The following is a 22,411-nucleotide window of genomic DNA, read 5'->3' as shown; positions in this document are numbered from 1 at the left end:
ATGCCCAGAAATTCAGCAAGGGTGGCATGGGGGTGCTTTGAGGAATATATTATATGAGAGCTTGGGGGTTTTATTTTCAAAGGAACATTTCATGCAGCTCTTCCGAGTACAAAGCACTTGAAAACCCACACCTAAAACGACTCTGTTAATGTGATAAAGTGTCAAAAATGTAATTTGTCTGTAGTCTCGTATCAGTTATTCGTAGTGCTCTTGGAATTTTGGATACATTGAACAGTCTTCGAGCAGCAATCCAATCCAATCCAATCCAATCAAATGCCCGGCCCATAGCTGGACTGGCCGAGCACATACTTGTAGTACGCTTTGTTCAGCTGCTCGAGAAAGACAAAGGCAAAGACGGTGTGCGGTCCAAGGCGGCAGAGATAGGGTGTGAAGCCCTTCCACATGGAAAAGAAACCCTCGTTGCGTGTCACCTTGTAGAGAACATCGAAAGTGCCGCGATATTCGCCCTTGCCGTCGATCACCTTTTGGTTCTGAATGCGCGTCTTGGCCATGTCCAGCGGCATGGAGGCGATGGTCGTCAGCAAGCCAGACATCATGCTGGCAGCCAGATGGAGCAGAAAGCCCTCGTTGATGTACTGATGAAAGTAGCCCTTGAACTGCGAATACGATGCCAATTGGACCATGTTGACCACCATGGCACGTCCCACGGTGGGCAGGCCGCCGCGCCACAGCGCAAACAATCCCTCCTCCTTGGTGATGCGGATAAAGGCATCGATGACGTTCTTGTAGTTGCGACGCTGCGCCTCCGGCACCGACCTATCCGCCATCATGCGGATGAGTGAGACCTCGGCGGGATTGCCGAACATGGCACCAAAAGCGCCTGCCAGGATGCCCATGCCCATGCTGGCATAGACAGGCGGCGCACGATCGAGCTTATTGCGATATGACTCCACCTCCATCTGATAGAAGCCCATGCGTGCCGTCGTATAGGTGGCCTGCCGCATCAGACCAGCGCTCAGGCCATTGTAGAAGGCCAGGATGCCCTCGGCCTTGAACACTTTGGCAATGCAGTCAAAGGAGTTCTTGAACTCGCGCCTACCACTCGCCCCGGAGATTTGCATGCGTGTCTTGACCAGATCCAAGGGCTGCACAATGCAAGTGGCCATCATGCCGGCCGTGCCGCCAATGACGTACTTCATGTAGTTGGGAATTCTTTTCTTATCCTCCACACCGTAAACGACGACCATGGTGGGGCTTCTGTCGAAAACGTTTTTCAAATTTCAATTTCGAATTCCTTTTCTGTTTGATTTTTGAAAGGGGAATGACAGCTGCAGGGCTGCTGCTCTGTGTGTGGAATCGATGGGCCAAACGATAAGCCTTTCCTTGTGGCGGATTCAGGTCGCTGTGGCATTGATTTTAATTGTGGCAGTTAACAGGCCAACACCTACCTTAGCTACGTACATTCAGCGCCAATTAGCGGCCCTCTATAATTTTCTTCACATGCCAGATAATTTGTGCAACTTTTGGGCCACCCACAAATTAACGACACCCTGGCCAGCGGCTTATTATCTCTGCACAGAAGCCCAAGCCCAGCCTAGCCCTCCAGTGTAACAGCAGAGTCCCCCCCGTTCTGCCATGAGTACACACAAAATTGTTTGGCATCGCTTGAAATGCAATTAGAGACAGAAACTCAAACCGAAAGAACACTTTCCGCTCGGTGTGTGTGCCGCTCTCTGCCCCGTAATTAGACAAGCCAAAATTGTTATGTCAGTAGTGGAGCCTAGGGTAGTGGGTGGGCAGGGAGTGGGTGGAAAATCCAAACGTAAACCTAAAATTCATGTATCGACAACTCATGGCTGGCTAATTAGGAACTCATGTGGCTAAGAAAACCCATGAACATGGTGTGCACAAGGAAAGCGAGGGAAAAATCAACTAGCAGAGCTAGCTATATATTATTTGTTAGTCGATGAAGGATAAAGGATACAGGATGCAAGGCTGCACTTTTATCGTTTCCAGGGGAACGTTTATTATGTAAAGAAACATTTAATGACATTTGGGAGTATTTGCAGAGTTTTCTTGCTCCACTGTCCTGTGGGATTCGAGCCACAAATGGCAGAATCTGGGCAGATGTTTCGATTAATTGGGTTACACAATGCTCCTATTCATTTTCTCTGTTTGTTTTGTCATAAAATTCACAAAACTCTAGCTTCCCATGTAGTACCAATATTTTAGCCACCACTGTAGTGACACCTAAAAACTTGCATGCGATAATTCAATACGAAATAAATATCATATTTGCATGCCGTAAAGTATGCAGCAAAACATATTTAACCGATTGCTGCGTTAATTGACCGCACAGTTCGGAGGGGGCGCCACTCCAAGGAACTTAGTCAAACTTTTTGACTGTTTTTGCCAGTCCTTAACTTGATGCCTGTCCCCGCAATGGAGTTCCTTGACCTAGCCTCAATGTCTTCTATTTAACGGCCTGCCTCTCTCTCTCTCTCTCTCTCTACCATAATAAATTAAGAACCTTGGGGCACACAGTTTGGGCAAACTTGGCTAACGATGCAAATGCTGTTATCAGACTGTAGTGGATCGGGGGCAAAGGCAACATAAACAGTCTAATTATTTATGTGCATAAGTAAAAGTGGGCCAAACAGTCGAGAGAGCTGCTGCAGCAGCCGCAGTGGCAACAGTAGCAGCAACATCAACAGCAACAATGCAATCAAACAATCAGAGAGACAAGCTCGCTGAACTGAAATGCCAATTGTGAAAATTGTAAATAAATATTTTAACAGACGACGACGACGACGGCGGGTACTACAACAGCAACAACAAGACGGGAAAACTACAATAAATCAGATCATATCGGCAGCCGACTGCTGGGGTGCGGTCTCTGTTTGCGGTTTTGTGGCAGGGCAGGAGGAGAGAGCAAGGCTGAGGCGACATCAACAGAATTGTGGCATCGACAGCATAGCGTAAAGTAGAGGCAGCAACAGTAAGGAGGCAGCAGCCAGAGCGGAGGCCCTACAAGCGTGAATGGCATGGAAAATCCAGGGTGTGTTGCGCGATAAGGTGGGGCAGTGACGGCAGCCCAATTTGTGGGTTGCTAGGACAAAAAAGAGAAGAAAAGAGAGCAAGGTGAAGAGACAGTCAGACAGTAAGAAAGAGCCTCACCTATTATTGTTACACCTTGGAGGCAGGCAGCAGCAACAGAGCCGCCCCAGAGGCAGCATCTGAGCAGAGCGAGGCCCTACAAGCGTGGACGAACATCATGGGAAAACTAGCCGAAAGAAAAACGCAAAAAAAGAGAAAAAGGCAACAGCGATAACAATAAGGAGAACGAGCAAGTCGATGACAATGAAGATAGCCAAGGAGAAAAGCAGAGGAAGGAAAGGAAGACAACCGAAGAAGAGGAAAGCTAGCAGGGAAGATAGGGGACAGAAGGGAAGTGGTAGAGCGAGAGAGCGCACAAAGAATCGCATGAAAACCGCAGAAAATGTACGCTCAGGCGAACTCTCGAACTCGAGCGGCTGAGGTGAAGCTGCTGGCTAAAAGCAAAATGACAATAACAGCTGCAATTTCAAGGGGGTAACAAGGGGGGAGATTCCGAAGTGATGGCCCTCTGTGAGAGCCGAAGCGAGCGACAAAAAGTTAACTACACAAAAAACAACAACAACAAAAACGAAAAACGAGGCATTAAGTGGCGAACCGTTAAGAAGTCATTCGAAGTTGAGTTTAGACTTACAAAAAAAAAGACAAAAACAAAACCTGAAACCTGGCTCAACCCAGCACCCTGGGAGTGAGTGAAGCAGCCTTATGGTGCGGTAATTTGTGGAGTAAACAGAGCAAGAGCAAACGAAACAGAAACACAGAAACCAAAGCAGAGCAAGAGCAAGAGCAACATAAATAGTGCTAGAGGGGGAGTCAGGGAGGGGTGCTAGAGCTAAAGCTAGAGCCAGCGCCAGCGCCAGAGCGAGAGAGCGAGTTTCAGTGAGAGCGAGATTCGTAATTGCGCCAAGCTTGAGAGTAAAAGTCTTCTTGAGCAAATGAGAGCGGCAGCGAAAGTTAATGCCGATCAGAGAGCGAGCGGGTAAAGATCCACAAGTAGATTAACACTTGACAGATAAGCAAAATTGAAATAAACTAAAATCACGAGTAAATAAAGGTTTTCTGAAGATGGATGTGTGTCATTCGCTAGTTGCTGGTGTCTAAAAATATTATTTCTCTCTCACTGTCTGGCAGCCGAAATTAAAGCACAATGCTAAAGCACAGTTATTGTTAGACAATAAATCAATGCCCACAAAATTCTAAGCCCAACCGACAGCAAAACGAAAGACTTGCACGATACAAACTTGCGATCATTATTCTCTTGCGCTCGCTCTCTCTCTCTCTCTAGCGCCTGCCTCTCTCGCTGTCGTAGAGCGCCGCTCTCTCTTGCAGTTGCTCGATTTTCGAACAGCAGCAAGCTTTTCGAACTTGCGGCTGCTGTCCAAGCGCGGCTCAAAGCCGCAACCGAAACTTGGGGCCATTCATTCGTCTTTCATTCGTCGGGCGCGATCGTTCGCGTCGTTGTGCAGAAGAGAGTATTAGAGCAAGAAAGAGAGCAGAGCAGAGCTAAGCGTCTTCTTCTTTGCCGAAGAATGAACGTTTTTCCAAGCCGCAGCTGTATCTCCCGGTCCCGGTAGCTGCATCCCCCTACCCCATCGATCCGCGTGTGTGCGTGTTGTACCATTTGCATTTCTAAGTTTGGCTTTTTCGTTCCATTTCGCTGTGTCCAAATTGACGCCGCGTTTGCATTGCACTGTGGATTGCATATCTCGGTGCGGTACGGTTTTCGCACGGCCTTAAAAATAGCCTTTTACAGTAATTACTGGGCGCAAATAAAAAATAGCCGCCAGAAAACGTGTTTTTTGTGAACGAGTTACAGTTACAGCTGCATCCGAAGAAAAATATAAGAAAAATTTCACTCAAAAGTGTATTGCCGAAAAATAAATAATAAATTGTGTTTGAAGAAAAGAAGAAAATCTTCTACCAAGCAGCAGGCCTAATATTTGTTCCATCTGTTAACATTGTGCTCATAATTTATCGTACAACAAATATGCAAATAGAAAGCAACAAATTTGTACAGCAAGTGGAATATTTCAAAGCTTAAAGAAAAGGTAAAGAAACAAATAAACCAATGCATTTCTAACATAAAAAATGAACCTTCGCGGAGGGGGGGGAGCACACAAAAAAGAGCACGAAAACAACCTGCTAATGAGGCAAATTGTGAAAACCGTCACAACCCCGAACTGATTCTGAACTTGATATTTTGGTTAATACATTCATTAGTAAGCATTTCTCTGTGGGACAGCTGACTGACGATTTGCATAACGGTTCAACCGAGTGGAAGAAAGCTTTTTTTGTTAGATCATCTCCAAGGGAGAATATCGTCACGTTTTTTAATAGATCTTCCAATGATCTATCGATCTTAAATAGCACTTGCTGCACGATTGAACTTTAAACCGCATTCTTGGCTGTCTCTCCCTGCCTCTCGCTGTCTGCATTGGACGCATCTATCAGTGATCGTGGGGGAGAGCGGAGTGTGCACGGGCTAGAGCTGGCCAATTTTCTATGGATCGCAGCCAGTCTTCGTGGGAACTCTTGACTCTTTCGGGCAACTTTGTGGCATTTTGCTAGCCATCGCGGTTCGCGGTTCGGGCACAAATTTTTAGCCCTGGCCAAAAAAGAAACAGGCTTACAGAACAGGAATTTCCACTCCTACAACAAACCAGCCGACAATTGACATTTTTGTGTAATTGCCAAAAGAGCTATTGAAAAGAGTGTCTGTTTTTGTGGATTTTTCGTTTGGTTTTATTCACAATCATTTTCTTTGATTTTTAATCGTCAACAATTAAGGTCAAACATTAATCGAACTAAGGAACTTTTAAACACTAAAATATTACACTTAAATGAACTCGAAAAATGTTAGACAAATATCTCGGGTCCAAAGATGGACACCTTGGAGGTCTGTGCCTCGCCCTGCGTACGCGGCTTGGGCGGTGTCCTTGGTGGCTTTGCCATCGGTGCTGGGGAAGTGTTTCGGCTGCTAGTGCTGCTGCTGTTGCTGGCCGTGCGGCGCCTCCTCACGCCCTTGAGCTGTTCCCTGAGCTGCTCCTTGTAGACCAACTCTCGCTTGCAGGCCTGCAGCTCCTCCACGCTGCAGTGCTTCAGATGGCGTATGGTGCGGGAAACCAGACCATCGATAATGTTGATCTTGGTGCGAGACAGCCGCGTGGGCTCCGCATGGCGTCGGGTCAGCTCGCTCTGGTACTGGAACAGCAGATATCCCACACTGGGACGGGCTCCGCGACGATGATTGAAACGCTGCTGCTGCTGCTGCTTCTGCTGGCTTTCCATTTTTGCAAGTTTCTTTCGAAATTCCTCGGAGTACGATGCCGATGCGGATGTGGTGCTGTCGCTGTGACTGCTTGGCAGTTTGAGCTGTGAATGATGTCCTGTTGTACTTTACCAGGATTATTTATATCTGGGGGCGCTTAGACACTGGACTACCTGTTGCACTGTCCCATACCATACCCTATGACCTGATGACTTGTGTGCTTACCTGAAATCTCTGCCACGGGTAAAACCACTCGCTCGTTCTTTTTGTCTCCTATTTGTTGATCCGCATCCGTAATAAAGTTATTAAATGTTTGACGTTTCATGCAAATGTTGCTCTCTACCTCGCGACGTTTCCTTTGCTTCCCTTTTTCCCTTTTATGGTTTGACCTTTCGCCTCAAGATGTTGCATGTCCGTGGCTACTGTATAAGTGTGTGGTGGCGGTGTAGGGGATAAGAGTTGGCTTAAACGGCGACTAAGTGGCTCAGGATTTCGCATGCTCAACGGAAATTTTTCAATGGTTTTAAGACACAGATTAACTAGCCGCCAAATGTGTACAGTGGAAATTTATCAATGAGTTTTGGCAGAAATGCACATTTTGCATCCATGAACATGCCCCTCAAAAGTTCTGGCTCTAATTGATGATTCGTTCTGAATACAATTCTGCAATCTAATGGATAGATCTGATAGTTCTTTAACCTCCGAAATGCGCGTGCTTCCAGCTGTTGCATAAATCGACCACAAAAAGGGCAAAATCAAGACCCTAAATCTTTGCTCTTGCCTAATGTTTATTTTTATCTCCAAAATGCCTGCCGAGCTACGATTAAAACCACATCTCAAGCACCCATTGATAAGCCATATATTTTTTCTTAGAACTTTTCAAACTTGAACCAGTTTTGGCCCACTCAAAGAATCCACAATAAGTTGAACAGTAAATAAATTGTGTGCTAACTCCAGTGCCAGTGCCTGAAAAACACTTTTCCGTAATGAATTTTCCTTGAAGTGATAAATATATAAAGCCAGTGCGAAGGTGCCATCCCTTGTCCATTCTTAACTGAAGGACGGACTGCTCTCCGGCTGTGTGTTAAATATTTATTTATGAAACGGCTGCCCGACCTTGTGCCTGCCCCACACCCAGTGTCCAGCCAAACCCCATTTTAATGCGGGTTAGAAGTGGGTTTTAAAAATGCTTTTCATGTAATTGTAATTTCACTTAATGTAATTGACAGCCCAGCCCCACTCCCGGCCCGAGTTAATTTCTACTTAATTATGGCCTAAATGTATTTGTGGGCCAAAAGGAAAGTGTAAACTGGATGGGAGGGAGCCGCTTTTAAGCTAAGTACAATTTATTAATCTTTTGCTGCTGCACAAAAAGAATAATAATAATGGGTAATAATAGCCACAACAATGACCAGTGAAAGTTTCCGTTTCGATTATGTTAATTCTTCTCGTATGATTCAATGCTCCGTTTCATTGCTAAATGCTGGGCCCACAAATCAGTTGCCACGATGTTGATGATGAAGCTGCCTGCTTGGGGTCTTAACGCGGAATGTGCCACGACACGCAACTGCAGCTCCATGTCCATGCCCAGCTCTGCTCTGCTCTGCCGTTCATTGAGCGCGTTGAATTGGAAGCTGTCGACGGGCTGTCAAAACCAGAGCAAATGGCCAACAGCCCGCATGGATCGGTTAGCCTCTGGGCCAGGCTTTGACCTTAGCTACCTACCTGTGCACTTCGAGTGCCCTTCAGGCCATTTTGTGTGCCATAAAACGCTGATGCACCGCATTTACTTAAGCCCGGCGCGTGGTCTTTCCCAAAGTTCTTAATCCGGTTTCCCAATTCCCTTTGTTTTCGCTACATTTGCAGCTACTAAGTGCAATTATAAAAGGATTATGCGACAGGCAACAGACAGTCTCGCCCTTCGTCCAGAAGGCACCTTGCATACATTTGCATTATGACACATAATTTTTAATGAATTACCTGGAAGTGGCTCTTCGCTTCTCTCCTCTCTCTGCATTTATGCTAATGATGCACCTACCAGTGAAGATCTGTCCCACAGGTCATATACATATTTATACACAAATCTCTTTCGGTTCCCATGCAAATGCAGCAGCCAGCAGCCAGCAGCCACACACAATTGACGTACTTTACGTGTATGTAGATGTCACTCAGGTGTGCTGCTCGCTTACTGGGAACTACTAAGAACAGCACAAAATTCTGTGGAACAGTCACACGATTGTTGTTGGTGAAAGGTTTTATCTGCGCTCTTTTTTATGTGAGTTTTTGTGGGGGTTTTTCCTTCGCTTAGTTGTGTGATTGTTTAGGGTTTATTTTCATCATTTATTTACACATTCCAAGTACTAAATTTCATTAAAATATCTGTCATACCAGCCCTGAGTTCCCTTCCAGAACTTTCTCTCTTAAATCACAGCAGATCTGTCACCTGCCTTAGATCTCTGCCTCAAATCTGTGCCACCGACATGCACGTTCTAATGTCTAATAATGGGATGGTAAACCAAAGGCTTAAGCCTTTTGGGCAGCCAAAAGTGGGTTGTTGGATTAGTCCTGGATTAAGCTATGAAATATTTTTGCACAAATATTGACAGAGAGAGACCCTGACCTGCCACAGGTAAAAGCAGGCTTGATTACAGGTAACCGCTGGCCCAAATATAAGCACGTGCGCCCCGCCACAGACTCATCAGTTGGCCTAGTGCTGTCCCGGCGAGCGGTTACTCCACTTTCACTTTGAAAAAAAAACAGCAACAGAACGCAATGGACCACGACAGATTTTACAAGCCCACTGTCACCTATCATCTGTTCCTGTATCGTGCGGAGCTGGCACGTCGCAATGCCCGCCAGCTGCGACTGTCCCGCACCAAGATCGAGATCACGGACGAGCTGATCTCGGAGACGGTGCGCAATCTGAAGACCTGCAGCATGGATGACCTGAAGGCGGTCAATCGAGAGCTGCTGTTCAAGCGGAAACTGCGCCACAATGTCTCCAAACTGAACAAAGAGGCCAAGCGGCAGCGACAGCAGCAGCAGCAATCTCACTGCCAGTTGCAGCAGTAAAAAAAATAGAAATAGAAGCCATCCAGCACGATTGATTTATTGTAAATATACTCGTAGTATAGCCATAGCTCCATCCTCCTCTGTAAATAAAGATATATTTGATACGTATTTTTGTTGCATTGAAATTGCCTTGGAAACTCGTTTAAGACAAAAACTGGTAGCTGATTCAGGCCAACCTCTGAACCGACACGGTGGACACGGGGGGACGTTAGCCAGTTGCAAATTTTTATGATTTTGGCCACCAAACTAATTAGAAATTGCAAATGCAATTAACAAAAGGCAACGAAACAAAACAAAGGCTGCTTAAAGTGCCAATGTTTTAATAAAAATTTAGTCTGTTGCTGTTGCTTCCCTCTGACACTGAAAGCCAAACGAAACTGGTTCGCTGCATAAATTAGCGAAAAAAAGAAGCCAAGCGCCAAAAAAACCAAAGACCAGATCGGAGCAGCAGGAGCTGCAACAGGGTGGTGTAGCGGTGTGTTGGTCAGTGCGGGGGAGAATAAATAAAAATACAAATACAAATAAACAAAAAAGAAGTTAGCAACTTGTGCTAAAAACTCTAACGAAATAAATAAAAATCAGCCAACAGTTAACAGCTTGAACAGCGTTTGGGGGCAGCTTTTGGCTTTTGCCTTTGTTTCCCCGACAACTGAACTGGCTCGGGGTCTGTAAATTTATTTCGTGTCACTGTTCGATTTATGTGACTACAGGAAGGTTGTAATAAAACACAAACCCCAACCCCCACACAACCCATGGATACAGATTTCAGAATATATGTGGCCAGACCTCTTAAGATATTTATCTGGCAGATTTTGAGTGTCGAAATAAATGCTCAAACATGAAGGATTTCCTACATGTATCATGGAAATTGTGCAAAAGATGCAAATAAAGATGAAATTGGTTTCGTTTGCTCGATTTAATGAGAGCTTCTTATTGTTTATAATCATTTTTGATAGCAAGTTGATTTTATCACAGACTTTTTGTGGTTTTCATCTTCAGCATTCCCCAAATCGCTAAATTCCGAGTAATTAATCATTTTGAATATGCCAGAAATGAGGAATAAATAAAACCTGTTGTTTTTACATGCAAAAATCATCTCCAGATTCCTTACTTTCCTTACAATAATTGTAAATATTTGTTAAATCCATAAATCAGTAATCAAAAAATATTCCAACCGCAACTCCGTTCCACCAAAACCTAAACTCCCGCTTTATGTTTTGATTGGAATTCTGTTTCTCTGTCTCTCTGTCTGAAGCTCAATCTTTTGACTTCAATAATTCATTGTTTTTGCCGCCATATTATGCTTTTGGCTAAGATTATTTGAAGGACAGGCAGGCTTAGAGCCGTAGACAGCAGACAGGCGGACAGATGGACGGACAGACCTGAGGTTACTGTTCTACTTGACAAATGGTTTTTGTGTGTGGCCTGACCCACAGCAGATACAATAAAAACAACAGCAAAGACAAGCAATCGGCGACTACAACCAGCCACAGTGAAAATCATCAAATCACGACTTTGAGCTCTTTTGATTGACATGCACAAAAAGGAGCAACAACAAAGAAAAACGTTCACAGAACATTGTCGGATTGTTCATAATTAAAGCCAAAAAAGAGACACCCGAGGCCCACCGAATGACGACAACAGAAAAAAAAAACTTATTTCGCAATAATTCTTGGCGTCGCCAGTCTCGAGGTGACACGAGACAACGACAACGACAACGACAACGACAAAGAATGGGGCAGCAAAACTGTAACCAAGAAATTATCTCATAGAGCACTAGAATGAGTTCTGGAGACTGGAATACCCACCCCATGGAATACGCCCCGTTGGATACAAGTACGAGTGCTTATTAACGCATAATTAGCATTGCTTAGAACAGCTACCCGCCATAGTGACACACACACACACACACACACCACAAACCAAACACCACAAACCAACCCACCAAGATGCCGTGGCAGCCTCCTACTTCTCCTTCATTCCTGCTCTGTTCGTGCTGTGTTTCAGCGTGTACCGTTCACTTTAGACCGACCCGACCACAACTACAGCAACAATTGTGTCGCTTTTGACATTTAGCCACAATTACCTTTGTATTTGTTGTTGTTGCTTATATTTGGTATGACTCGTTCGCTGGCTCGTTGGATTGGCGATATATCTCTTTTTTTTTGCATCTTACTCGCTTTGAATTTCCATAGCGCGAAACTTGTTATAATTCAAATATGCACACACTTCGAAGCCCCCTCTCCGTTAGCTTTTATATTTTCAAGGTGTTTTTTGCAGGCAATTAAATGGTGACAAAAAAAGTTTTCAATCGGGAAAAACAGGTGACTGAAATCGGTAATTGCTGGGCTATTTTTAGAAAGTAGATCATGATTTTGGATAGCAAGTTGTGGGAAAAGGAAACGCTTTTTATTATTAAAACATTATTTGGACATCTGGAGAGTCCTGAAATGGGCTCCTGAACTCCTATATATTTCTTATTCTTATTCTTGTTCGAAATTGTCCTTCTCTGGTTGGGGGCTGTTTCTGCTCGAACTCTGTGCTGCAACCTGATGCCCCTGTGACTCTTATTGTGCCTGTGGCAAGGTGTGGCCATTGCACTGCACTGTGCTTGGGCTGTGGGCGTAAGCGCTTGGCTTGCCGTTGACGTGGCCTGGACTGGAACTGAAACTGGAATTGGAATTGTCTGCATGTTTCTGGTGGGGGGCAGGCTGCTACGTCCCCAGTGCACTGCACCGCCTTTTATAACTTTTGGCATTTACAATATTTAATCATATTTCGTGAGGAGCGCAAAACAACGAGAAATGTCGTTCGGAGCGTAACTTATGGGTACTTTTGGGGGTACCCGTGCGCCCGAAACAATAAGAAATAAATGAAGGCGTAGTCGAAGTCGTAAATACACTTGCCTTAGCCTTTACAACTGCCCAAAAAAAATAAACAGATTCAGCATAGAACCAGCAATGTAGAAAATAGAGATCCCGTCTTCTCTTTGCTCTTAATACCCATCTCTTCTTGGCCTGTGTCTTTGACGCTCTCTCGCTCTCTTTGCATCTTTGCCCTCTGCTCTTTTTCTTTTCCACTGCTTGCATCTCTTTCGGTGCTTTGCTGGGAGCAATTTAACCGTTTTCATTTTTTATGCATGTGCATTGCATTTGTGGCTCATTTGCATTTGTGGTTTTTTCTTGGTGTTGCCCCTCTGCCACTACCGCTGCCTCTGCTGCCGCTGGGTGGGTCGGCGATCCTTGTGTCGGTTGTGTCGGGTGGGTGGATGTCTGTAATGCAATTTGCTGCAAAAATGAAACTGAACGAATGCCGAGAGTCCGGGCATTTGCCAGCATTAAATTTAATTTTATTAAAAAAAAAACTTTTTTTTTTGTTGCTCTCCGTGGTCTTTTCCCCTCTCTCTTTGTGTGTGCGTGTGTGTGTGGGTGCTGCCTGGGAATTGTACAATTGACAACAGGCGCAAGTTTCTGCTGCCATTGCCGCCTGCCGCCTGCTGCCGTTTGCTGCAGTTGAAGCTGTTGCCGCCGCTGTTGTCGTCGCCGCCGCATGTTGTTGACGTGCTTGTAGCTGCTGTTTGTCGTTGCATGTACTCCCCACTCCCCCAGCCACTCTTCTCTCTGCCTCTCTTACTTATTCCATCCCACTTTTTGTTTTATGGCTGCTGCGGCTGTGTTTGTGGCTGTGTGTGTGTGTGTGTCAGAGCGAAAGAGAAGTTCAATGAAGTTTTGCACTGTGTGGAGTGGGTTGGGGTTGGTGGGAGTAGCGGAACGATAAACCCAACGAGATTGAAATTGTTATAGTTACGTGTACAGTGGTATTTGTGTAAGTGGAACCATTAATGGCGATTTCTGAGAGTTTTAGAAAAGGTTTCGTTTCACTTGGGAGGAGATTGGAACTTTAATGGAAGACCATGCCTAAAAGGTATTAAATTTATTAGAATTACACAAAGTTATTAGAGGCAATTACCACTTTATTCACTCTTGTTGCTCCTTGCACTTTCCGAATGCTGTTTGTTGTTCCTGTTGTTGTGGCGGCTTTTGCGGGTAATCTGCTGTCGGCATCAGCCATTGTCCAGGATTGTTACCAATTCTTTGTAACTACGCTCACCCCACTTCACCTTTCTCCATATGTGCATGCATTCATTTGACGCCCAAGGACAGCAGTCATCAGCAGAAGCCGCTGCAGAGGTAGCAAAGAGCAGCAGCAACAGTAATGGCAGAGGTAAAGCACAGAGAGCAGCAATGGTTAAGCAGAGCGCAAAGCAGCAGAAAGCAGCAATGGTAAAGCAGTTCAAGCAGTGGAGAAGCAGCAGCGTACGGCAATGGGCAGAGGTACAGAACAGAAGAGAACAATTGCTGTAGCAGCAGCGCTGGGGCAGAGGACGTGGCAGAGCTAAAGAGCTTAAGCAGAAGCACCGGCAGAGAGACAGCCCAGTGACTATATCGAAATGCTTCTCATCATCATTTGCATATGTTACAGTTTATTTATTGTTGCGGTTGTTTGCTGCCGCTGCCGCTGCCGCTGCTGCTGCTTGTTGTTGGCTCGCTCTGTGTTATTTGCGCGCATTGCATTACAACACAAACAACGAACGGCAGAGAGAAAGAGCTTGGAGTGTGCAGAGTGGAGTGGGTGTGATGTGTGGACAGGAGTCTTAACCTCGCTCTTGCCTGCTCATGCATTTGCATTGTTTCACCATCAAATGATAAACAGTTCGATTGTGTGTGGCGTGCAGGGGAGGGACCAGAAAATATAACTCATACGCAATGTTCACCTCGCTCTTTGCTTTGTCTCTGTCTCTCTATCACTATCTCGCTTTCACGCTTTGCCATATTTATGGCAGTTACGTGAGACTTTGTTTCATGCGACAATTGCTCTTTGTTTCACAGTTGGTTCGGTTTTTGGCATAAATATTTATTTGTTTTTTGGCTTTTTTTCACCTCCCCCCCACCCCTGGTTTTGTTATAATTTTGTTGCAGCCTGATAATTTATGTTTCTTCGATTGTGCAAGAATTGTGCAGACATTCGATGCGCACCGTCACGAGCGAGCGAGCGGAGCAGAGCAGAGCGCTTTCTCAGTCTTACGCTATGGGTGAAGCCTTGCAAGTTACAGCTGTTGATTAATTCTCTCAGCGAAAGTTGCTTCTTAAGTTGATTTGAGAGAGGAATTTGTAGCCTGTATTATCTTAATGCTATCCAATCAAAATCAGTAGTACATTAAAAATATTTAATCGCTCAATAGCTTACAGCAACAAAAAGTGCACTTTTTGCCATACTTTATATTATCATAAAGTGCATTCTTCTATTTGTGTTACGCACATCCACGTGAATACAATATGTGTGCATATCCCATCAACCCACCAGTACCGGAGGTATCATAATACAATAGAATCTACTGTTCATTATTGGTCAACAATGAGTGCCGGTGGTGTGCTCCACTCTGCTGCGGGGGCATATCATTTTCGCATTTTGATGTCCGATTACCGGACAGCAGCAGCCATAACTAGAGCACAGCAACAATAGAAAAAGGTACAAAGGCAGCAGCAGCAGCAGCAGCAACAACTATTATGACAGCGAGTAGCTATAGCAAAAGCAATTTGTTGCACTCACTCAGACAGACTTACACACACACACACAGCTCAGATAGAATTGTATCTATGTGAGACAACTCAATGCGTTGGGCTCTGCCTCTGCCTCGCTCGCTCCTTCGCTCGCAAAGTTGTCGGCTATGAAAAATGGATCTGCTCCAGAAGATTTCAGTAATCTCGTTCGTCACACTTGGCCGCTCAAGTACAAATTTATGAAGACTCCAAAGCTAACGACCACTTCGTGCCTGCTCGTCCCCCCTCCCGCCCGACCGTCTCGATCTTCCCAACCCTTTTTTGAACCAGAGCGTAGGGCCATGTCCGAGCTTCTTTTATTAACTTGTAATGCTTGTTTCGTTTCGTTTCGTTTCGTTCCCTCTTCATTCTGCCCGAGATGCACTCAAGAATGTCATGGAAGAGTGGCCAAAGTGTCAGTTCAGTTGGATTGTAGCAGCATTCCCCTAGTGCCGCCGGTTATGATGTAAGTTCAATAAATTTTCCGCTGCAACAATGCTACTAGTTCGTAGTAGACAATCGGTGGCTGTTGCCTCAGGCTCATTTGCATGGCGCAGCAATGGCAATCTTTTTGCGAAATCCCCGCGCCAAATGACGACGCGTCTCTCTCCCTCCCTGGCTTTAAAGAAAAGTGGGCGTCGTCAGGCAACACCAAATGTTGAAAGGCGGCCCCAACGAAACAATTAATGTGACTACCGCGAATGGGCTTAATGAACCTTTTTGCACAAGAAACGAAGAAAAAAACAAAACAAAACAAAAAGCAGTGGAAATACGAAAGGGAAACCTGGCAATTGCCTTTGTTTGTCGCCCGCACCCACACCCCTTGCGATCATTATCCCTTTCACATTCGATTTAGCATTTAACGATGCACAAAATCATGCTCTTTCACTATGTGGCAGAGTCATTTCCACAGTCATTTCCATCCGATTTCCACACACACAGACACAGCCAGCCACACACATTTTTCAATTAATTAAACCAAAAATATTTTTCTTGTTTCTCCTGTCCTGTCCTGTCCTGTCCTGTTGCTGTTGCTGTTGTTCCTTTCTGCACTGTATGCTGTCCTTTGCCATTGTACAATTGACGTAAAATATAATTAAAAATTGTTCATGTCAATACGCAAAAGCGGGATCAGAGTAGCGCACCCAACTGGGTAACTGTGTGGCACTATGTGGGGGCGCAACACAAAAATATACAAAAATCGACACCAAGCGATGCATTCAATCAATGCATGGCAGACAAAATGCAAAATGCAAAATGCACTTTTATTGTATTTTAAAACAAATTGAAAAGCCAACAATTCGCAGCAAAATAAGAACACAACAAAAAAATGATATTTGGAGCACAGCAATGGATTCGATGCTCTATCGATAAAGGGAGAACAATAGGAGAAGCTTTAAGAGTGGAAACATAAGTGAAGATAATTGTATAATCCTCTAAAAACATACCAGAATCATTCTTTACATATTTTTTTGTGTGTATTAACAACATAATTATATGCCACTTTGAATTGAACTATTCCAAAACCCAAACTTTAAACACTAATTATGGCCTTCAGCAGACAACAGCCATCTAACATTTCTCGAGTTGCCACCTAATTACTATGAACCCAAAACTCTTTCCACTCCCCAAACATGTTTAGATTGATCTTGGAGAATGTTTTCCATGGCCTCGATCACCCATGTTTATCATACTCCAAATTTATGGCTTAACAGAGCGGTAATACCCGCAGTATTCCCCCACTGCTATATTTATGGCTTAAGCACAAAGCTCATCTGTGTATCGGCTTATGGCTGTTGGTTGGGTAAGGGTATATAACAGAATATTAACACAAAAAGGAAATTCGCCTTGCTGTGCTGTGTAATAATAAATATTGGTTTTGACTTTTTTTGTTTTTGTAGTGTTGTAGTATTGGTTTTTGCTCTCTATCTTTCTCTACTCCCCTGCCCTCTCTCTTTCTGTTGATTGTTTTTTGCATTTAATCTTGCATTACTTTTGTTTCAAGCTTTGATTTCTGTCATGCAAATGGGCTAAGGGCGTGCCGCGCCATGGCTGTGGCTGTCGTCATGTCTGAACATGTTTATGCATGCATAGAGTTTTGTGTTTGCAGTTTTTACTTTCACTGAACGCAACACACACAACACACAGATAAAACCGAAACGAAAATTGTTCACCAAAGTGCAACAAATGTGTGGGTTGGGGGAGAGAGTGGGCAATAATCGACCCCCCAGCTGTGATTAATGTCGAGCATTTGCCGAGTGTCACAGTGGAGGTCTCCAAGGGGCAGGCAGCCGCTGGGCACATCTTTCACCTGCCTAACCATAGCGAGCGAGGAGCTCTGCCACAAAATGCAGCATCAACGAACATCATTATGGTCGTTGTTGCAGGTTGATTTCTTTTGACGAAAGCGCAAACATTTTCCTAATGATGCCGGTGCAAATTTTCCAAGCTGCAACTAACTGTTCGCCGTGCAACCTCCACACCCACGACCCACCTCCTGTTGGCTGTAATCTGGTCATGGCCAACGTGGATGATGGTTGACTTTTATGATTTCCATTTCTTAGCATTATTATGGACGTGTGGCAAATCAACAACAGCAAATAGAAAACACCACCAGCAGCAGCAGCAGCAGCAACAACAGCGAGAAAATCAATAGAAAATACCCAATCGGCGGGGCACAAACTGAAAACGGATGAAAACGATGGACGGACAGTGTTACTCAACTAAGGGAAACTCTTTGTAAATCGAATTTAATTGGATGGGGAAAGGGAAATTCTCCTTTTCGAATTAGATCCCACCCACACCTATCGCTGTTTCCTTATCCCGCTCCTTATCTTTCTCTATTATCTGGCTCCACTGTATTTGTTGTGTTGTTGTTGTCTCTGGAATGGTGTAGTACTGTACCTCTGGGGATGTGGCTGGTGCTGGTGCAGGTCGGGTCTGTTCATCTGTTGTGCGTATGCCATAAATCGTAACAATAACTACTTGCCACTTGGCCAGACAACGAGCAGACATCAAGTTGTAGCTGGTGTTTCGTATTGGGATTGATGTTGGAGCTGGGGCTGGGGCTGGTTGCAGAAGGCGGCATACGGCATACGGCATACGGCATACGATTTCACTTGACTGACTGACTGACGGACAGACAGACAGCCAGAGAGACACAAGCAAAGTGTTTGTGTTGGCTTGTAGCTGTTGTCCATATCCCTGAAGTGACTTTCTAAGCGTTGTCTGAATGCGCGCTGGCAACATGAAAAATGTGGAGCTCAAGCAGTGATGCAGTGGCAAGTGGCAGTAGCACACAAGCAGAGCGCCAGTTCGAATCCACTATCAGCGGCAATGGCATCAAATCCCCATTTATTTGATATGGGCTCTGCCCCCTCCCATCCAGCAGACTTCACAACATCTTTTCCTTTGGCGGCCATGACCATGTCCAGTGCTGTGTGCTGCTCACACAAATATTGTCGCTCCCACACACACACACACAGAATGATAGAAACACAACTCATAAAAAGCCCATTTATAACTGTTAACTTGTACAAAAGTATTTACAGACGATTTAGCAGCTCAGAGAATTACGAGTAGAACAGCCAACTCGTAAACACACACAGACAGACGCACACACAATTGCAATTGTTTATTTGTGTTAACTGCTCTGCCACCTCCTTCTATCCATAGACCACTTCCCATACACTTTGTCGAAAATATATTCTAGACAAGGTATGGACTGGTACTCCTAATTACTCACAAGCGTTGTACAGGCTCTAACTAGGACCAGGCTGCATATAAGTGAGATGCAAATAAATTGTCTCAGGTGTGGATACCTTCTCCGACGCTGCCTTACCCTATATTTCCTATGCCTTGGTTGCCACCCTTTTAACGATCTTCTTCAATTGTTCTGCCCACTCCACTGCATCTCCCATTGGCAGCAATAAAAAGTGTTGTTATTTGTACAATGTTGTTTGTTTCTCTCTCTCTCTCTGTGTTTGTGTGTTTTGCTTGCTATTATTGTTGCTATTATTACAGTTGTTTTTGTTTAGTGGCCAACACAGCTGCTGTATTACTCCTGCTCTTCACCCCTAACCATTGCTGTTGACACGCAGAATTCAATGCAACACAGAGAAGCAGCAACAAAAAGTAACGGTTGTCCAAGTGCAAAACAAAAGCAAATATGTACAGCAGCAGCAGCAACAGCACTAGCAAAAATCATGGAGAGCGCAAAGTTCGTCTTTGTCTTCCATGGCTGAATGCTAGCAGAAGAGTTAGAGAGAGCGCAAAGTAAATGAGAGGGAACTGTATGAGCACAAAGGAGATGGAGCAACGAACATATTTTGAGCGCGGGTGCCAGAGTGCAGCAGGCATGGATGATAGTTGAGAAGGTGGCGTGGACTATGACTTTTGGTGGAGTGTGACAAGGGTCAAGGTTACTTTTAAAGCAACAGTAAGGAAATATGGCTGCAAAGGTCTTATTAATGACCCAACATATCCTGCTAGACGAACTCTATCTTAGTAACTGATTAGCCACTTCGTACATGGTACTAAACCCTTTCCATTTCACTGCCCTGAGCAAACTAAAAGACGTCACAAAACTGCCAACCTTCAAAACTTTAACTGCGCAGCCCTGAAAAAGATCACTTGAGTGCCAGCCCTCGTTACGTTCTGCGAGTGCAAAAGGAGTGGAGAAAAGAAGATACGTAGAAGAAGAACAGTTTTCATATTTTTTGACGGGCGTCGGAAGCAATTACTGTGGCAAAAATTGTAAAAAACTAGTTTAAAGTAAAGAAAAATATAAAAACTGTGCCCAACAGAGTGCGGCAACATTTATAGGAAAATGGGTTATGAAAAACAATTTGAAAAGGTATAAAATTGATGTCAGTTCTCCCCCGCATCAACCCACCGGTGGCCATAAAATATTATGTTCAGTGGAGCATCCATATTGATTTTGCTTACAAATAATAAAAAACTATTTTTCTTCTGTCTCTTGCAGTGGAGCGTTTTGTGGCTGACGGATAGAGTAAGGTAAGTGCAACAAAAACGAAAAAAATGAGGCTGTTTTTAAAGCTGCGCTTATTAAAAATAGCTGGCAAAGCCCGCTTAAAGTGTATAAACTAAACCGCTTGGACACTCACACAGGCTTGTGTAGAGTGAGATGGAGAGAGAAACGAGACGAGGCCATGCTTGTTGTAGCATTTTTCAAGAATTGGGACAACAAGGCGCATAAATAACCGACATGCCACAACAAAAACAAAAAAAAAAAAACAAACTAAGCGAAACGCGGCAAGATACTGCACTTAGAATAGTAAAGAAGAAAAACACCAAAGGAGTGCGAGAGCGAGAGGGTAGGCTAAGTGTATGGTGAGGGGGATAGCCAGTGTGTGTAAGTGTGGGAGACGAACAACTGCGTGAGGTGGGGGAGAGGAGGATAACAGCGTGTGTGATCCAGTCTATGAGTGAGTAGGAGAGGAATACCTGCGTGTGTGTACAGGAATTGAAACAAAATACGAAAGCGCGCGCTTCTCCCTGTTCTAAGAAGAGATGCAATGCGCTGTCATCTCTTTCTCACACTCCCTCCCCCTCGCTCAACCCACAGTGAACACAAAAAGAAAGCGTACACCGAGAGATACCGGTTTCCCATGGCCCAGAGGGGGGACAGGTTTATTTTCCCGTTGGGACTGTGTGACAAATCAAGCGAGAAGCGAGAGCGAAGACACACAGCAACCTCCCAGCTTCTCCTCCAATTCTGCCTTCTCCACCTGCTCCCTGGTGCTAGAACAGTGCGCGCAAAACGTCAATGGCCCAGTGAAAAAGTGCAGTAGTGGAAGAGGAGGGCTGCAGACTGCAACAGCTGCGAAGCTACGCGTAATGGCAGCAGGAAATTGAAAAAAAAAAAACTTGCCGCGCGCTTACCTTTGGGCTGCTGCTGCCGCTGCCGCTGCGCTGCCTCTGTTGCATTTTCTTTTGCTTGCTCTTGGCGTTCTGACACTTTTCTTATACCCTGTAGGGGTAGAACGATTTTCAAATGATCCGCGCTGTGTATGGAAATGGACTCTGATTTGATTCCTTGTAGTTAGCATTTGTAATCTAATTATTATCTTCCCAGGGTAACCCTTTAGTCGATATTTCTACCAATTTGTTGCCTGCCTGACAGTTGCAAATGCCTCTTCACTGGCTGCCCCCCTCGGGAGAGAGTGTCAAAAGTCAAAAACTTTTGCCCGTCATTTCCCTGCGCTCTCCCGTTTTTCCGTTTGCTTCCCGACACGAGTTCTTTTGATGATTTATGCCGCTTTATTTCTTATCACTTAACCTGCCTTAAAGTCCCTGGGACTAACCTTAAACCTATGTATGTACATTTCTGGCAGATATTCTATAGCTTTCCCATTTGCTGGAGCTTCGCCTGCCGGCGATGCTGCTGCTTTTCGAGCTGTCGCTTCATGTTGCTCCACAGCCTGTCGCGGTATATGCTTTCCCGATTCAGTGCACACCTCTGCTGGTAGTTGAGCTCCGCCGGACCAACGCCCGCCTCCCACTGACGCCGCTGCTGCTGAAGGATGAGCTCGTTTGTCAGGTGCAGCTTGGTGCCGGCAATGCGCATCAGACGGCGCTTGGGGCGCTCCAGTTCCTGGCGGTGCAAGTACAGGGCATAGCTCACGGTCTCCGCACGTGGGGTGGCAGTTGGGCTTCTCATATTGTCAGACATTGTTCTGGCCGTGGGATTGGATTGCTGGTAGTGCTCGTTGCTATGCAAATCGAAGCGCTGTTCTAATGTTCTCTCGTCTTCCGTCTCTTGTCAGAGGCCAAATGATGCAATCAGTACGTGTGCAGGAGACTTTTAAGGCAGGAGAGATTGACGCACGACTATAAGGAGGCCTCGTCGGTGGCAGAGTTACTCGTTGATTTTCCTAATTTTCAGTGCTCGTTTGCTTGTCGGACAACATTTTTGTTTTCAAATATTTTCAAAATGTTTATTTTTTCAAAACACTGACTAGTTTCATGAAGCAAACTATTCAAAACTAAATTATGAAACAATTATTACGTCTTTTCACATTGCCTTCAAATGATTAATCAGAACACTCCATTGTCGTTGCCCTCACACTTACAGCGAGAGCCCTTCCACTCGCACGTTTCCCTAATTTTTGCCGACGAGACCTCCTTATATAGTTTCTTCATGGACTGACGCAGATGGCAGGTAGATTGGTACACGCACATCACCAGGTAGAGCTTCTCCGTTTGGCGAATTTATTGAAGGAAGAGGTTCAGTGAAAGTAACTTCGAGATCTCAATTAGCTGTTGGGTTACCGGTCGGTCGGTCGTTTACCTGTAGCTAATCTCCCGGCGCGACTTGAACTGATTAAAATTTCCCATTTTCCAGAGTTGTTTCTCTTCCGTTGTCAAACGGCAC

General features: G+C 44.9%; 4 protein-coding genes across 5 annotated transcripts; 1 reads left to right on the top strand and 3 right to left on the bottom strand.

The window, feature by feature from the left end:
• Nucleotides 1-241: 241 nt before the first annotated feature.
• LOC117579063 (mitochondrial 2-oxoglutarate/malate carrier protein-like) lies at nt 242-19,064 on the bottom strand. Of its 2 annotated transcripts, XM_034264767.1 has the most exons (3): nt 19,061-19,064; nt 8,254-8,256; nt 242-1,218 (listed from the first exon to the last, which is right to left on the bottom strand). In XM_034264767.1, exon 3 carries the CDS (start codon nt 1,206-1,208, stop codon nt 270-272), a length of 939 nt encoding a protein of 312 aa, XP_034120658.1. In that variant the 5' UTR covers nt 1,209-1,218; nt 8,254-8,256; nt 19,061-19,064; the 3' UTR covers nt 242-269. The 2 variants fall into 2 exon arrangements, with proteins under 2 accessions (XP_034120658.1, XP_034120660.1); XM_034264769.1 differs by lacking the exons at nt 8,254-8,256; nt 19,061-19,064 and adding an exon at nt 4,890-4,901.
• On the bottom strand, nt 5,807-6,699 carry LOC117579064. Its single transcript, XM_034264770.1, has 2 exons — nt 6,569-6,699; nt 5,807-6,447 (listed from the first exon to the last, which is right to left on the bottom strand). The coding sequence occupies exon 2, from the start codon at nt 6,361-6,363 to the stop codon at nt 5,932-5,934; it is 432 nt and encodes a 143-aa protein (XP_034120661.1). The 5' UTR covers nt 6,364-6,447; nt 6,569-6,699; the 3' UTR covers nt 5,807-5,931.
• On the top strand, nt 9,011-9,445 carry LOC117579068. The gene has a single exon (XM_034264774.1). It carries the CDS (start codon nt 9,116-9,118, stop codon nt 9,413-9,415), a length of 300 nt encoding a protein of 99 aa, XP_034120665.1. The 5' UTR covers nt 9,011-9,115; the 3' UTR covers nt 9,416-9,445.
• A 2,213-nt stretch (nt 19,065-21,277) lies between the features above and the next one.
• Nucleotides 21,278-21,919, bottom strand: LOC117579067. The gene has a single exon (XM_034264773.1). The coding sequence runs from the start codon at nt 21,707-21,709 to the stop codon at nt 21,377-21,379; it is 333 nt and encodes a 110-aa protein (XP_034120664.1). The 5' UTR covers nt 21,710-21,919; the 3' UTR covers nt 21,278-21,376.
• Nucleotides 21,920-22,411: the final 492 nt, after the last annotated feature.

Source organism: Drosophila guanche, unplaced genomic scaffold (assembly GCF_900245975.1).
Source record: "Drosophila guanche unplaced genomic scaffold, DGUA_6, whole genome shotgun sequence".
NCBI classification, from domain to species: Eukaryota; Metazoa; Arthropoda; class Insecta; order Diptera; family Drosophilidae; genus Drosophila; species Drosophila guanche.
Note: the sequence above shows the minus strand (reverse complement) of the source record. Positions and strands in the feature narration are given on the sequence as shown.